The 16,232-nt window shown below is 42.7% G+C and overlaps 2 protein-coding genes across 5 annotated transcripts in view; one reads left to right on the top strand and one right to left on the bottom strand.

Moving 5' to 3' along the window:
* TRIM37 (tripartite motif containing 37) overlaps window positions 1–5,106 on the top strand; it is a 28,156-nt gene extending 23,050 nt beyond the window's left edge. The window contains exons 21-25 of the mRNA XM_080563010.1: window positions 412–607; window positions 1,236–1,354; window positions 2,957–3,109; window positions 3,906–3,990; window positions 4,427–5,106. Coding sequence (XP_080419136.1) covers window positions 412–607; window positions 1,236–1,354; window positions 2,957–3,109; window positions 3,906–3,990; window positions 4,427–4,430 — 557 coding nt within the window. The 3' untranslated portion in view covers window positions 4,431–5,106. The remainder of the gene's footprint in view (window positions 1–411; window positions 608–1,235; window positions 1,355–2,956; window positions 3,110–3,905; window positions 3,991–4,426) is intronic.
* A 997-nt stretch (window positions 5,107–6,103) lies between these two features.
* Window positions 6,104–16,232, bottom strand: part of PPM1E (protein phosphatase, Mg2+/Mn2+ dependent 1E) — a 67,757-nt gene continuing 57,628 nt past the window's right edge. For all 4 annotated transcript variants that reach the window (XM_080563012.1, XM_080563013.1, XM_080563014.1 and 1 more), the window contains 5 exons: window positions 15,113–15,312; window positions 13,274–13,462; window positions 11,912–12,055; window positions 11,556–11,649; window positions 6,104–11,301 (listed from right to left, as the gene is read on the bottom strand). In XM_080563012.1, the coding sequence (XP_080419138.1) occupies window positions 10,235–11,301; window positions 11,556–11,649; window positions 11,912–12,055; window positions 13,274–13,462; window positions 15,113–15,312 (1,694 nt within the window). In that variant the 3' untranslated portion in view covers window positions 6,104–10,234. The remainder of the gene's footprint in view (window positions 11,302–11,555; window positions 11,650–11,911; window positions 12,056–13,273; window positions 13,463–15,112; window positions 15,313–16,232) is intronic.

The following is a 16,232-nucleotide window of genomic DNA, read 5'->3' on the forward strand; positions in this document are numbered from 1 at the left end:
GAAGGTACAGGGTATCACAATTGGTTTCTCATAATACTAAACAGATGTAGGAGACTTGGGTGACAAACAACTTGGCAACTATAGCTGGGAAAAATAACAGTGAAGAGGATTGCTGTGTTAGTAGAAGATAGGCTTTAACTACACAAGATGGGGAAGGATTAATCTGTACTTACCTGCGTCTCCCATCAGAAATGGCAGCTGAGACAGAGACTGTGTGTGTTTAGAGAATATGCATCAAATGGTATGTGTATCCCATGTGAGGCCTACAAAATGTAAGGTTTGGGGGCAGGAGGGGAGTTACGCTTGTACGTACATGTTTGGAACCAAACAGGTGGTGTAAAATAAGACTAAACAAGCATCCGATTAAAACAAAAGTGGATGTGCTTTGAGCTTGTCTCCCTCTTTTCTCAGGTGGCCTGGGGAGTTCAAAGTCGAGCAGTCGGCACCACTGTCCCAGGCCCCTGGCCAGCAGTAATGCTGCTGAGGCTCTGCCTAAGGCAGAGGAAAGACCTTGTGAAGTTTCAGATTCCGATGTGGGAGTTTCTGGCTTAAACGGCTTAGCTGCTGTAGAGAAGACCAGAAAAGCTGGTGCTCTCGTTGCTCTAGGGTAAGGACGTTTTTTTTCCTCCCCTTTCTTATCTCTTTCTTTCCTTCTTTTTCTTGATCTAGAATAAATACTAATCTACTATACCCAAGTACTTGGAACATGGAAGTGAAATTACTTTGAAGTTTACTTGGTTGCTGTTGTTCCCTATGGAGATCAATTTTTTGTTTTATAACTAGGGTACAAGTCATCTTTTCTTTTTTAATTGTCTGCTAATGTAGTCTGCTACTTTGATTTGAAAGGGTTTTTTCCCACCATTCGTTCCAAAATATCATCTAACTGAAGGTTACCACTTTGGGTTTCCCCATTTAAGAGAACACTCTTCACTGGGACTGTTTTTCAGTAGTTTCATAATAGTTCAGTTACACATCAGAGAGTTAAGTGCAATGGAGTACTACGTTTTATAAAAATACTAAGGATCACAATTTTTTTGAAGATACACATAAACCTTGAGGTTTAGTTTTTGAGATTTTAAATACTTCTAAATTAGTTAAAGCTGGAAGTTTAAGTGGAAATGACTTGAAGCAATGAGTAAAACTAGATGTGGCACTAAAAGGAGCTGTTTCCATAGCTGGATTAAAGCTGAATTTTTAACGTGCGTTTCTGTGTTTCTTCTAAACTCTTTCATAAGGTCAAATTCTAAAGGATATCGCACAGAAGGAACACAATCAGGTAGTCCGGAAAACAACGCTGAAACTGGTGAACTGCAGGGCGTGCTTTCTGAAGGCGCTTCAGCGGGGCCAGAAGAAGGTAAATTGGATGTTGTACAGGGCAAATGCAGCGTTGCCACGCTCCAGTCTATGGTTGTTCGTTTCTGTAATGGAAATAGCATGAAGGGGGGAAAAAAAATCACCTGTGTCTATGGCTGGTGAACTTTGCTGTAATGTTTGGCAGCTGTTGTATAAATCTAAATGAGGAAGGAACATCTCCGTGCCACTGCTCTCTGTGGAGTAATGGTGATGTTATGGTACAACAGGAATGTGGGGAGCTAGCAGATAAGGTTACAAGGTGCCGTCTATTTTTCTGGACTACTGCTTGTTTTTTCTACCTCTTGATATGCCTCTGGGTCTTTTGCTTTGCTGTTTGTTTTTGTGGCCTTGAAAATAATTTATCTAATTAAACTAATAGTCAGTGACCTTGACTTTTAAGTTAAGCTTTCAGGAACAAGCCACAGTGGTAACTACCTCCACATCACACTAAAATCCCTCCAGTGTTTCGTTTGTATTGGGTGTTGTGGTACGTAAGCCGGTTTCCTTAGAGACTTAGAGGAAACTTTTCCCCCTCCCTTCCTGCATCCTTTCCATGCTGGAAAAAAAATATTATTGCCTTTCTTTTTGAAAGTCCACATAGAAGAGTTTTTTTCTTATCTTTCTAAAACTCTCCTGCCTTCCACCCCTGCACTAATTTGAATTTCAATGACTGAATTGTAGCGCAAAGCCTATATTAAGGTGCCAGCATCCATCTCTATCTGCAGTGTGCAATATTGTGTAGGAGTTGGCATTTACAGAAGGTCTCTCAGTGACAAAACTGAATTTCTGCTCTTAGTCACTGCAGCGTGATCGTGATGTGCTCCCGCAGTTCTCCTATTATAGCAGAGAGCCTAATAGGAAAATGTTTTAAAAACTAAAATACTTCATTGTTAAAAACCCCAGGAAACAAATATTACTATTTTTTTTCCTTTCAGAGGAAAAACTACAGTAGAGTTGGCATCTCACTTTACTTGCTTTCTCTTAGCAATGACTATCAACTCCGGAGAAGTAAAAGAGCAGAACAAACCCTTTTGGTCACTTACAAAACAGTATAAAAGGGAGGATTTTGGTACCAGTGCAGTCCCAAGTTCTGGCAAAACAAAAGAAGCCACTTTGATTATCATCAAAAGCTCTGGTTCCTTTTTGAAGGAAAGGCATGGTTTTGTGTTTGAGACTTAAATAGATTAAATAGAGTATTGCTGCTTGAAGGATGTGGTAGATATATCCGTGTAGAGGGTCATACTACCCCTTAACTGTTAAAGAAGCCACCTTTATTTTCTGTCCTACTTGCAGAGGCAGAGAGTGCAGCTGAACAGGAAGGAACCTGAGTCTGCACTCAGCTGGTGGCTTGTTGGAACTGCTCCTCTCAAGCTAAGCTGCGCTGCACAATTAGGCTGTTTTCAAAGCTGGTCCCTGCTGTTTTGTCAAATTCCTTAGTGCTTTGGTAAATACATTAGCTCAAAACATGCTCTTTCTCCCTTGTTCTCCTGCCAGCTCTTGGTATTTGATATTGGTAACTCTTCCGTGTGAAGAAAGTTTAATGCTTTAGCTACGGAGATCTTAGTGCCACCATTTTTGCTTTTGTTTGTTTATCTTTTTGTAGGTGGGGCATGTCAGAAGCATGTCCTTCATCTCCTGCCGGGAATGAGCAGTGATAGTGACATTGAATGTGACACAGAAAACGAAGAGCAGGAGGATGCCACCTCTGCGTCAGAGGGGTTTAACCATGCCTTTTCTGTGCAGTCCTCAAGTGAAGGTAGAACTGGTTGTGTTCCCGTCTTGTGAGTCTGCCTCAGTGCTGCTGCTGAAGCAGAGGTTGCTGATGGTGCCGTAGAGGTATTAAAGCACAAGTAAGAGCCAATAAGATTTGGAACTCCTCTCCTGGGATCCTAATTAAAAGCAGATCAAAAGAGAAGAGGGGAACTCTCTCTAGCCTTGAGAAGTCAGTTTAGGTGAATCTCCCAGGGGAAGCGTTGGAAAACCCATAGCTCCAGTTCTTCTGAATTGGAACTCCCTGTGCACCAGCACTGGTGCTGTAAGTAGGCTACCTTCAGGGAGGTAACCACTGCCTGAGACGTGGATTTGCATCTTAATTGGCAGGAGTGTGCTTTGAGCACTTCAGTGTAATTTTAAAAACTCATTTCATATCTTTCTGAAACGCTTTAACCTTCTGATCAAATTAAAACCTGTAAGGTGACATCTGATGCTGGTTGGAGCTGATTTGGGCCCGAATAAGCATCTCACTGTGCATTAGCAGGATGGCCTAACGACTCAGTCCACTAATTAGTTTACAGCTTTGCTGTATGTCTGCAGCAGGCATTAAATCTTTGCAACTCATCGGAATAATAAAAACCTCACTCGTATCTGTGCTTGACTAAAGTTATCTTTAATTTAAAACCCTATGGCAGCCTTAACACAATGTCGATCACATCGTGTACCAGTACGTTAGCGAGGAAGTATAACACAGCAGCACTTGCAAGAGATGGAACATTAACTCTCTCTGTTCTGATTGCTTGCCTGGTAAAGGGTTTTTTTTGTTTGTTTGTTTTCAGCCTCAGAGCGGTGCTCGGCGTTCCCAGAGGGTGATCAAGTCGGTCCTGATGATCTCAGTTTTGTTAATGGAGAAGACAACACCAGGTAATTTTAACTGTTTGCCTTAGCTAGCTCCTGAGCTGACCGGATCCCTGGGGATGCACCTTTCCTGTACTGCCCCTCGAGCTGCAGAGATTAGAGGAAATGTTCATCTTACTTCAGGTAGACAGAAGGGTGTTTGTACAACCTAATGCGCTGCAGCATGCCCCCAGGAGAGGTAGAGCAGACAGGTGAGCTCCTGGTCTGTGTGGCTAACTTGCCTCCTCAGGGCTGTTCAGCGATCTGCATTTTTAGGTCAGCCTTTAAAAATTACACTGTGCTAAGGAAGGACTGCCTGAGTTTTTGCATGGTTACGTAATCACCAAAAAATGGGGTTCAAGTACCCGGCACAGAACTTTGAATTATCAGCTTGTATTTGTTGAAGCCTTAAAACTGTCCCAGACCGAGGGTTTTCAATGAAAGCTGACTTTCTTTGAACCAGATAGAGAACTGGCTCGGGGCCTGAAGACTCGCTGGCTCGTGTTCCTGGGAAGAGGTGCATTTATTCACTGGAGCTTAGTCCGAGGCTGTTGATGGTTGTGCGCGCACTCCATTCTGTCAATACCATTGTGTGGTGGTTCTGCAGTCATCTTCAACCTGTTACTGGGGCAAAATGACCTTTGAGGGGTTATTATAAAGGTTGTGTTCCTGCTGGCTCTGCCAGCTTCAGATGCTCTGAAAAAATGTCCAAAATGTGCTGGAGCCCTGGTTCAGGCTCTCCTCTTGTGTCATTGGAGTAACAGCCAATGCACGAATGTCCTCGTTTTAAATGGTCTGAACTGACTGAGACTACTGACTCCCACCGCTGCAGTGGCTCGAGAGTTGGGGTAAAGTAGCTGGCACAGAAGTTGTTTTCCGCAGACTGTGCTGTGGACCAACCGAACACATTGCCAAACTCGTTGCCACTGTGCATTGCATTTTGAGCTGCTAAACTACTTGTGAAGCTATGATGAAAGCTGAATAACTGGTTAGTGAAAAAGCATGAATTTATGTGATAGTTGTCCTTGTCTCAGCTGACTACTGGCATTCATTTTCATGTGAGTGTTCCGCAGTGTAAGTGCTGTACAACTCATAGTTTAAAACTGTTTGCACTTTGTTAATAAAATGAATGTTGAAATCTGGTGTGAAGTTTTAGATGTTCATGTGTAAATATGTAAAAGGGTACAGGCTGTCTGTTAAGATAAGCAATACACTGTCACCAAGCTTGACTTGCTCTTTAGTACTGAGTTGGTATAATGCCTGCCTGAATATAGGAGAACTTTCTTCTGCGCTACAGCTGTCACTTTTTTTTAAGCCTCTTTCACCAAGTAATTCAGGAAATCTGCAGGGAATTTTAAAGCTGTGTTCAGGGAAGCCAGACCACCTATTTAACTCTTACACATTCAGATAGGAAGCGAGGAGGATCTATGGTTTCTACCCTTGACTTGGTCTTTATGCAGTACTTCTCTGTTCCTAACTTGTACTTCATGCAGTATTTGTTTTTCAGCTGAAGTAAGGAGAGGGCAGTTTTTATGCACACGTTGTTCCAGCTCATGAGTGCTGAAGGTGGCCTTATGACAACCTGCACGTTATGATAGCAAAGTGCAAGTGTTTACTGTTGTACAGGGTGGCATGTTGATTAGTATACGCAGCCCAATTAGCAGTAATCACAGAGCCCTGCCTCTTCAACACTCACAGCTGCTTTACTCTTACAAAGAGGGCCAAGCTGAAGTAAATTATTTTAATTAGCCACATGATCTGTTCTAGAGTTGGTGTCCAACAGTAAAAAACACTGCCCTCATGCTTTGCTGCCCTCACAAAGAACTTACTTAGAGCCGATTTTAAACAAGAGGTAGGGTAGGAAACAGGCTTGGATGCCTGATTTAAGTAACTTATGCTGAGCTGGACCTACAAGCAACTGTGCCCTAACAGCACCTTGCCTTTCTGACTGTAGAACAGATCAGCCAGGGGCTGTAGCGCACCCTGCTGTTGCTGTTTCCCTGCGTAGGTACCCTGGAGCCCAGCAGTGAAGGGTGGTTTCTGTTACATATTGCACAAAGGAAGTCATCTTTTACCACACTGAAGACACTTAATGTTAGTCGCTGTCCTCATTAGCTTTTAATGAAACAGACTAGCTGAGTTGTGGTTTAAATTACTGTTTTATTTAAGATATTGGTAAAACTTCAACAGTTTTTCTGTATAAACAGCATAAATAAAATATGGATGACTAATACATGGTTATAACTATAAACTCATATGTGAACCGTAGAACAAGATTGCAAATGGAAAGTCCCAACACTGTTAAATGATTAGCTTTACTTTATTCACTTTATAAAGAACATGTTAGTTTCGTGAACAAGGTAATACAGATAGCTCAACAGGAGCACCCAGTGCAGCAACTGACAACACACCTGGCTATCTACACAAATACGCGTTTGGGCGTAGAAGTACTCAGGGTGATCTCAGCCAACTTTCCCTGTTCTTGTTTCAAGACGTCTTCAAGAGTGAAGGAGCAGGAGAAGGAAAAAAAAAAAAACCAAAAACACAAACACGATGTAATTGCAACATACAATAGTTGTACTAGACCCTAAGAGGTGGGATTTAGTTTTTCTTTAGCTTTAGTGCTGGCAAGTATAGTGCGATCACCTGCTTATCAGGGACTGGAAAAAAGTATGAACATTAAGTCAGAGGTTGTGTTAGTGCTTCATTCTTACTTATTGCACGATACAAGGGTAGAAAGGTTTGTTCCTGTTGCAAAGAGGGTATGAATTAAAGAAAGATTGCCCTAGATTACAGGCATGAACAAAGCTGCGGTATCCCCTTCGATGGCTTTGTTTACGTGACTAGTGCTGAGTGAATAAATTGTGCTAAAACAGCCCCTAATTTAGACCAATCTTTCTCATTTTTTTTCCTGCAGAACATTGCCAGGGTAGGGAGGATTTAGTGAGGAGATAGTGGACCTGAACTACAGCAGTCATGTCTATAAACACAGAACTCGTTATGCCTCATTTTATCTGCCCATAGGACATGCATTTCTCACTGACACACAGTGTTCCAAAAACAGAGTGGAGTTTCTATGACGATGTACCACTAGAAATGTGGCGTAAGTTAGGCTGCTTTGATATTGTCCTTCAGTGTTACAATGCAATCTAAATCAAATACTGAATGGTTTTAACTTGCAAGGACAATTGATGGCACTTCTAGGTAAAAGAAAAAAGTTATATACATGCATTTCCACCCACCTTTAGTGCAAATCGAAATGGGTTAACAGCTCCCTGGTCTGGTGCTATACTGCTCTCTGCAACGCAGACATTCCTCAGAGTTGCACATTTAAAAAGTGTGCACAGGAAACTATCAGAGTGGGGATTGAGTGAATCCCTCTAGTACTCACAGTGAATAGCTTGCGAGTGAGTTTTGAGGAGCTTCAGGCAAAGAGCCTGAAGCCCATTTCTCAAAACCAACATAATTTAAAAAAAAAATGTTTTCACTACCTACCTCCTAGTTCTGCAAACACGCTTAACACGTAAACCGAAACTGATGCGGGTTGTGTTAACGCGAAAAGGGATACTTCAGCTCTTTATTGGAAAGATTCGTTATACAAATTTCACCACCACTAAGATGCACAATAAAAATACAAAACACAGGTCACAGACAATCTCAGTATCAACAGTTAATAAATACAATTAGATACTTTTATATTAGCCTAATATTTTTACATTGTCACCAGCTAGACACTCAAAGTACGAGATACAGAACACTTAGATACCGTTAGAGGGGGATTATTGCTTACGTTAGCAAGCAGCAAGTAAGGGCACAGGATTTTGAACTGAAGAGAACTACTTCCTATCACCAGTGGCATTAAGAGAAAACACTGCATTTCACAAAGCACTGCTTTTTTGTCTAGTGTGTAGAATCAAGAGCAGCATATATCAGACCAATAACCACTACTTTTAATATTATAGAACTTTAAAGGACTTACCTTACAAATGGTTCCTATCTACTCTATAAATATGCATTTAGTGAAGAAATGAACACTTACTATCTATACAATGTTTTTTACCTGACCACACTGGAACTACGATGGTAGGTTTTTCTCCTAGCAAGATAAATGGTATGGAGTAGCAGAATTATCATGTATGAATCCACACCTAAAAAGCTATATCCTTCCCAAAACAGCACACATGCAGTCCAGTGCTCTTCAACTGCTCCTGCAGACTGGGAAGAAGTTTATCATTCGTAACATTTTGTCATTCTAATTACTCATACAAACAATTGCACTTACACCACCTTTCTCTCAGAAGCACGCTATAAGATGGACTTCAATGCATCGTTATTACTGCGAATAATTTAAAACAAAGGCACCACAGAGATGCCCCAGAGTTGCATATTTTACTGTTTCTCAAATTTCCTTAGTAAATCTGACTTGGAACATATGCTGCAGCTAAAGAGAATGTTGACAACAGCTAAGGCTTAATAAGATGACAGATAAGAGCCAATGATCCCATAAGATAAAAGAAAAAAGAAAAAACTCTGAAAAAGATCAAAGGAATCTAAAGCCACACTCCAACTCCTGGTTACTCACAAAGCCTTTTGCTATTCATCAAATTGCTTTTAAAATAGTGCATCAAAGATCGAAGAAGCGGAAATTAGCAGAATTCAAACCTTGCCATCTCATCGTGTTGAATAATCTCCTGACTACTTATAATATTAAAATACTTTGCAAATTCTAGCTAAATACTAACACTGTTATTAAATTGTTACTGCTAAAATGGTATGATGTACAATAAATGCTTATGAAGACTTACTTTATTCATACTACTCCAAATGTCTTCGTGTAACAAATGAAAGGAACAGGATGTGCATTTAGTGGAGCTGATGGGAACAATCTGCTTACTTAGGTCCTAATTTAATGCTCCCTTAAGGGTTAACAGCGCCTCAGTGCTAGGGCAGAGCTGGTGGGTACTGTTTGTTTCCGAGTTCCATAAGCAGTGCTCTGCTTATTAAAACAAGGGCACCTGACACTCCTCATTCTTCCTTCTGAATTCGGGTTTAAACAAAGCAGAGCCCTGGATTGTCAGCGGATTTTACTCCCTGCACTAAACCCCAGGCACATCCCCTGCTCATCTGCATTCGCTCCGGATTGCGCCGGCAGCCCGGCACCCGTTCTGACGCATTCTGGAAATCACCAAATTGCAGCACTAATGTTCCTTGTAGACGCAGCATCTTACCGTCCTTCATGCTGCAACTTTAGATTAACTTATGTCTTTGCCGTCCAGAAATCATTACCGAAACCAAACAGCTCATCAAATTGCTCATTACTCCTAGCAAGCAGTTCTCTGGTTTGACTGGGTGAGTGGCAGTAGCATCGTACTGAACGTCTCCACAGACATGGGTTTGTTTTAAGACCTGAGATGAAGTTACGGTGGAAAGAGGTTGGCTCAAAGCATTAAGCACAATTATATTTGATTAAAACTAATTGAGAACAGTTTCCTAAACTGACAAACAAGAAAAATGCCACTAAAAGCACCAGAAAGATACGAAATTCCCTATGCTGTACCTCTAGCCATAGGAAATATATTTTTTAAAAACTACAAAAAAGTTTTCTTCATATTCCACATTTTATGTTACAGGAAAAAAAAAAATAGGTAAATTATGAGTCTGTACCTCAATCGGAGTCTGAGAACAGAGCGGCAGGAGCTTAGTTTGTCCATTCCTAAGTTACCTGGTAAAACCTTGTATGGCTTTTAGTCTTTTACCTGCAAAAGTGGATGTTATTTTTCTGATTCACCTTAATGCTAGCCTGAAATAAACAAAGCAGAACACAAAATAACCCACACAACCTGGACTTCTATGGAAACTTCCCCCCCACTCTAAAAAATTTGGCAGTTCTCAACCAGAACCCTTCCTGACGTATTGCTCCAGACACCTCCTGGGCGGGTTCGGGTTCCCCTTCCTGCAGGCTCAAGGACTGTTCCCTACCAGTGTCTGTTCAGTGCCCCAGCGGCTCGGCTCTCGCTAGTGGATGTGGCTGGATACTCGTGTGTGGGGGTGGCTGTGGCATTGCTCAGGGTGGCACCACCAGCAAACTTTGTTGAGATTGAAACAACTACATTTGTTAATTCCTAGGTCTATTTACACGTGGTTTGAGCTTTGCAGGGGACCGTAGTACAGTTCTGAAATGCCCACCTTTTTTTTTTTGCTTCCTGATGATGCCAGTTTATTTTGGGAATGTCTATTTGGGGAGTCTGAAGGGGAAACACAAGGGGGATGGTTACATTTTACAGCATTGATGAAGGAACGAATCTGGTATACAATTACTTTGTCTTCGCATCAAAAACATGCTCTCAGGGTAAGCGTTATGCCTAGCCAGCCTCCACCACGGGGAGTGTCTTACCAACAACCTGGCGTTACTGCAGCTTCGGACAGGCAAGGACAGACCCAATCCTTCTCTGTGGGAAGGCTCACGAGCCAAGAGGGGCGTGTGAAACTTTGGTTTGAGCCTGGCTCCTCGTCGCCTCTTCCCGTTACAGAACCGGAAATGAAAGAACGCAACTCGTTTTCCCAAGGATCTGAACAGTTCATCTTCCAGCCCAAAGAAGATCGGAGACAAACCCTTCCCCCTGTAGATGCTCTGCCCTGCAGCACACAAACTAAGAGGAGCATTGGACTCGCTGGGATCGCTCTGTCCACAAACTGATGATGCGGTGCTCTCTGGTGATTCGTTCTCTGTTAAACCATTCATCAAATTCGCATTCTTTGGTATACCAGGACTAAACACTTGAATTGGTGGCAGATATTTGGCACTCTTAGGTGTACTAGTTTCTGTTTTTGTCAGGTCTAAATAGCCTTGATCATCAAATGGGTTAATGCTGGACCCTATGCTTAAGCTAGTTCTATCAGTAAAGGAATCCACTCGTCCATCATACCCTAGGTCTGCAGGTGCTGAGCACTGGTGCTGGGGCCACGGTCGTTTGCAGTCTCCGTGGTTTTCCTTATCTTCCCCGCTGTCTTCTTGCCCACCTTGAAAAGAGTTCTCTGTCCAGTCCGACTCCTCACTAACGCTGACTGCTGCATTCATGTCCCTGAGAAATACCACAATGACAGTAATGTTGTCGCTGGAACCGGCATCGCGAGCAGATGCCACTAATTTATGTGCTACCATGCTGCTGTCACCATTATTCTCCTTTAGATGGTCAGCCACCACTTTGACTGCCTCATCGGGATTGACTGTGTCATAGAAGCCATCGCAGGCTAAAATGAGGTAGTCTTCAGAGCCATCTAGTACAGTGGAGGCAGAGTCTGCATCCCCACAGATATATGGCTTGTGCTCAGCGTCCCCTGTGGAAAAACAACACACAGACACAAGACCGTGGGTTTGCAGCCACAGCATCTGGAAGCCCTTTTATTAACACAGCATGGAATCCCTACGTTAAAGAGATTACTTGGAACAGCCTCTCAGACTGTAGAGGCAAAAACAGAGGTCACTGCTCACAGTTGTATCTTCAGCTGTATTTCAAATTTTGATCACTATAAATGAAAGTTTAATTAAAAGGAAAAGCAAGGCTGAAAAAGGAATTAAAGCCCATTCTTACCAATAGCTCTGGAGACTGACAGGCTCCCATTCACCCTCCAGGCTCCAAACCAGACCACACAGCCACCAAGGGCCTCAATGCGTTTCTTCTCATCCTAAACAGCAAGGCAACACAAGAGTTGTTCGAACAGAGCTCTTAGCACTTGCCATCGCACTCCGAATGCCCCTCCAGATGAGAACGAAGGATTTGCAGACTTTCATGCTACCTTCCAGCCAAACCAGAACAACGGGCATACTCTGCCCCTCTGAGAGACACTGGCAAAGCGACACTCAGTGTCCAGCAATCCCATATGAAGCCGATACCTGTCAGCTTCAATGGTAAGCACAGGGGGGGTGTTTAAACCAGGCCATCCTCACCTCTCGATCTGGTTTGTGGGGTTTCATCAGTTCCACAGCTTGGCCTCTCCTCACAAGCATAACCTGGGAGTCTCCTAGCCAAGCCACATGCAACATATTTCCTCGGATGAAAGTCACCACCCCGGTGGTTCCACAACGCAAACTCTGGATTGGAGAAAAAAAAAAAAAAGCCTACAGTTTTAAATAAGCAAACCAGAACCATTTCAAAGCATGTGAACAAGCAGGCTTTCTAAGATGCTTGCAGCCTGTTCTCAGGAGGAACAGGCAGCGCTTTCTTTACTGCTGCGACTGTTCTGCAATAGCCCCCCAATGCCAATGTAATACCGATTTTGCCTTGAATTGGAATCACGTTTCAGAAGCTGGGCTCAGCCAGTGATCTGCTACTGTTCTAGCTGACTTCCCGGGCCTGCTTCCTATCTGCTGATAGAGATGCACGCATGTTAATGATCTTGGAGGGAGGTTTATTTGTAAGCATCTCAAGTTCCCTGCACTTAACTCAGCCCTTGCATAGGTTTAGGAGGCCTAGGAGGCAATCCATTTATTCTTGCTTTCTGGAGCTAAGAAAGATTTATGTTGTAGATGAGGAAAAAAAAAAAATACACAGCCCCCCCCCAGGGACTAAACCTAGTTAGCATGCGAACATAAGAATAGCAGCAGCATCCTTCTAAATGAACTGGATGTTGTGAGAAGCGTGAGGGTGACATTTACACAGAACATGAAGAAGGCCACCAGTGGGACCAGTACGGACTGGGCACGGACAGCTCCGTGCTGCCCCCCGGCTGTGCTCAGCACAGCGCCTGGTGCACCCTGCTAACAAAGGCAGCAGGAAGGTCGTTAATGGGACAGGGCTGTGTGCCGCACACCTCTGTTAGTCCAGCACACCACGGTCAGTTTACTGATGCCTCATACCAGCATTTTTTCCATCATTTTCGTTTTTATCTTCAGTATATGGTTCTGGGACTAAGGGGTGCTTTGCACCACCTTTTTGGTTCCCTGATCCTCCTTAGTTGAGGAGCTTTCATTCAAGCACACAAACTGAGATCTTGCCTCGTTTGGTGCCCCACTGCACTGGAAACTGAGGTTTGAGGATAAAACTAGGACTCCTACTCTCCAGGTCAACTCACAGCTGCACAAGACGAGCCTGCAGTGTTTGAGAAAGCTAACAAATCTATACAAATTCTGGTTGTTCCTGTCTGAGACCTCTTCTGATAGCCTGATGTGCTGGAAACTTGTTCTGTCTCTCTCAGTGGTACGATATTCACCCAACTTCTGTTTTTGTTTTTTGTTTGTTTGTTTCATACACACAATTTGTCAATTAATACTTTCAGAATCAAGCCCTTCTCTCCCAGGTATCTCAATCACCTCTCTGGCTGCCTTCTGGACAAAACGCTCATCGGTCACACGGAAAGCTCGGCACAGCGCCTCTGCTGGGTCATGCTGAAACATCTCCTGATGGACCATGTTCACATGGAGGTGGATGGAGGCATAGATGGCAGCATCCACTCCCCCGTGACCATCAAACACTGCAAAATAAGCTTGCTCTTCTTGGTCCTGTCAATGAAAACACATTGAGAAAACAACTAGAAGAGAAAGCAATGGAAACAGTTAATTGGATTGTCTCTAAAACTTTTGAACTTGAGATTTGTGATGTCCTCTGTGGGCATTCACCAGCATTAAACTGCACTTAGAGCCAGTCTCCACCAGAAAAACAAACTACTCAGACTATCTGCACTTTCATCAATGGGAAATACGGAGAAAAATTCTCACTTTATTGCTAATGAATTCTACCTGCAAGGATCACCTGTGTAGCTCTCTCAGTGCTCCTTATGTCTCATTTGCTACAGTTCAGTCACTCAACTCAAATAGAAAGTGCCATTCTCTTCAAATAGAGCAGGAGTTTTTGTGTGGCTGCTAAAATCACAGAACAACATCCAATACAGTTTGCACGAAGTCTACATCAAGACTGGAATCCACCAGGGATAAAATGCCTGTACAGTTAAAATGTGAAGCCAGCTAGCCTCTGCTTTCATTCCCCCCCCCCCCCCACTTTCTAAATCTAATCCATATCACCTTAGATGCCTATTTTTAAAATACCCGTATGTACTCTCTCATCAGATAATTAAACGTGATTGCTTTCACAAATCAAGTACAGCAAAATCACTCATCTTCAAGTCAGTTTTCTCAGCTTCTCCTTATCTGTTCAAGCAGAGAAACAATGCTCTGTACCCAGAGACATCAACTCCTGTGCCTATTCAGACATATAACACACCAACCTGCTGTCAGTGCCAATTCAACCTTGACAGCCATCTCAATGACTAGAATATTTGTACATTGTAATTTTTAAGTAATGGGCTCCAACACAAATTGGAATAAGAAAGCTGACAATTGACAGGCAAAGGAAACATCTGCCTCTGTTTGCATTAATATCATTTAAAGGCAAGAATTTGGGTAGGGCACAGAAAATGGTTATTAAAGTGACAGAATGTAATAAAGAATCAATTATGCAGCAACCCGATCCCAATGGTAAAATTCTTGCCATTTTCTTTTTCTTGCCATTTCTGTGTGTCCAGTTTTATAACTGAAGGAAGAGCAAGCAGGAGCATTTGACTGGTAGCCAAATAAAGAAATTAACAGAAGGAAGTCTGGCCCAAGTTCCACCAAATTACTCGTGTTGCTAGATTCTTGTGTGAACTGCACCCTGTTGTTCTGTAAATTTTGTGGGTTTTTTGTTTGTTTGTTTAAATTTTCTTTCTTTGCTCTTGCTTTTGACTTCTTCCTACCAAAAGATAGGGAAAACACCTCAGGCCCAATCCTGCAGGTAATACAATGCATCAGCTGCCTCTCACAAACATAGGGCTGCTTTCTGCATATGGCAGGTCAATTCTTCAGCCACTGCATGAGTGGCTACGTAAAACGGGGCAGATACAAACCTTGTTTAGTTAGATGGTATTTCACCAGAAGTCTGCAAAAGCTGCTCTTTTATTCTATATACACTACACAGAAACTGTATGTCATACGGCTGCTGTAATCACAGAATCAACTGAACTAACTTAGGAGCAGGTTTGCCTCCTGACATTCCATCCTTCTCGGGTCCATCACATGTGCGACTTTCATTTTCACAGTAGAAGACTGTCTAGTTCCCCCCAGCAATGGAAACTGTATTCAGCATACGCATTTACCTTCCAGAGAATCTCATTTTACCTCAAGGTTGAAGAGCATGTTGAAGTCTGGAATGCAGACGTGCTTGTCTTCCATTTTCCTGCGCATGTTCTTGATGGCATGGATGGATGTCTCGTAGTAGCGGTGGGGCTTCGGCTGGAGTGGAAAGTCTTTCACCCAGTTGCTGCAGATCTCATGGAGTTTGCTAAAAACTAAGCGGGCTAGCTTCACTGTCTCAATCTCTGGGGTAAGCAAACACCACAAATAAAAGGCTAAGAGTGTTATTAAGTGAGATTTTTTCTTTTGCATACATTACAAAGATGAAACAAAACCATTTTAGCCAAGCAGTTGAGATGGATGTCAGCAGGGAAATTCTGGCTGCTGATACATAAAAAGAGGAAGCCAAACTCACCATAATCAGCATTCATCAGTGCAAAGCTCATTGTTTGTCTTTTTAGTCTAAACATTGCTCCATGCCTTTGGGGAACTCATTTGCAGCATCAGGAAAAATGAAAAGCAAGTATGTTTCCCGCAGCATTTGATCCCCTGGGTAGCTCTGCACAGGGTGGTGTAGCTGTGCCACAGAGCTCTGATAGGGAATTCTTCAAGGCATATAGCATCACACATGAAAAACACAACCCATTACAGTGATGTATTGTTTCAGACCAAACCACCATTCACAACAACACCTTACTGCAGAACTGAGGCAATACGGTAAATAAACTGCAGAAAATAACAGCATCATTTTGAGATGTTTCGGCAGTGTACAAATTCAGGTACCTTCTTAGTTGCGTAAGATTATCGTGAGATTCCCAAATAGGCAGTGTGTCAAAGAAATCTGCACGAGCAAGTGAAAAAACTATAAAGGTCTTAAATTTAAGAAAACGCTGAACTGTCACTCTTGAAAAATAGTCATTTTAAAATGTGAAAACTCAGGCACTGTCAGTCATTCTGAAGTTCAGGGAAGGGAAACAGGAAGTAAGCATCAGAGCTGAACATGCCAAAATCTCCTTTATCTTGGTCATTCACCAAAGCCAGAGATCTTCAAAGCTAAACAACAATTCCTACGTGTCAATCACTTCTCACAGAGGAATAACTCAAAACGCAAGAGTAGAGGGGAGGGCTACAGCATCCCTCAGTTCACAGAAACTCTGTGAAGAAA

This window comes from Anser brachyrhynchus, assembly GCF_964034855.1.
Source record: "Anser brachyrhynchus genome assembly, chromosome: 20".
Taxonomy (NCBI): Eukaryota; Metazoa; Chordata; class Aves; order Anseriformes; family Anatidae; genus Anser; species Anser brachyrhynchus.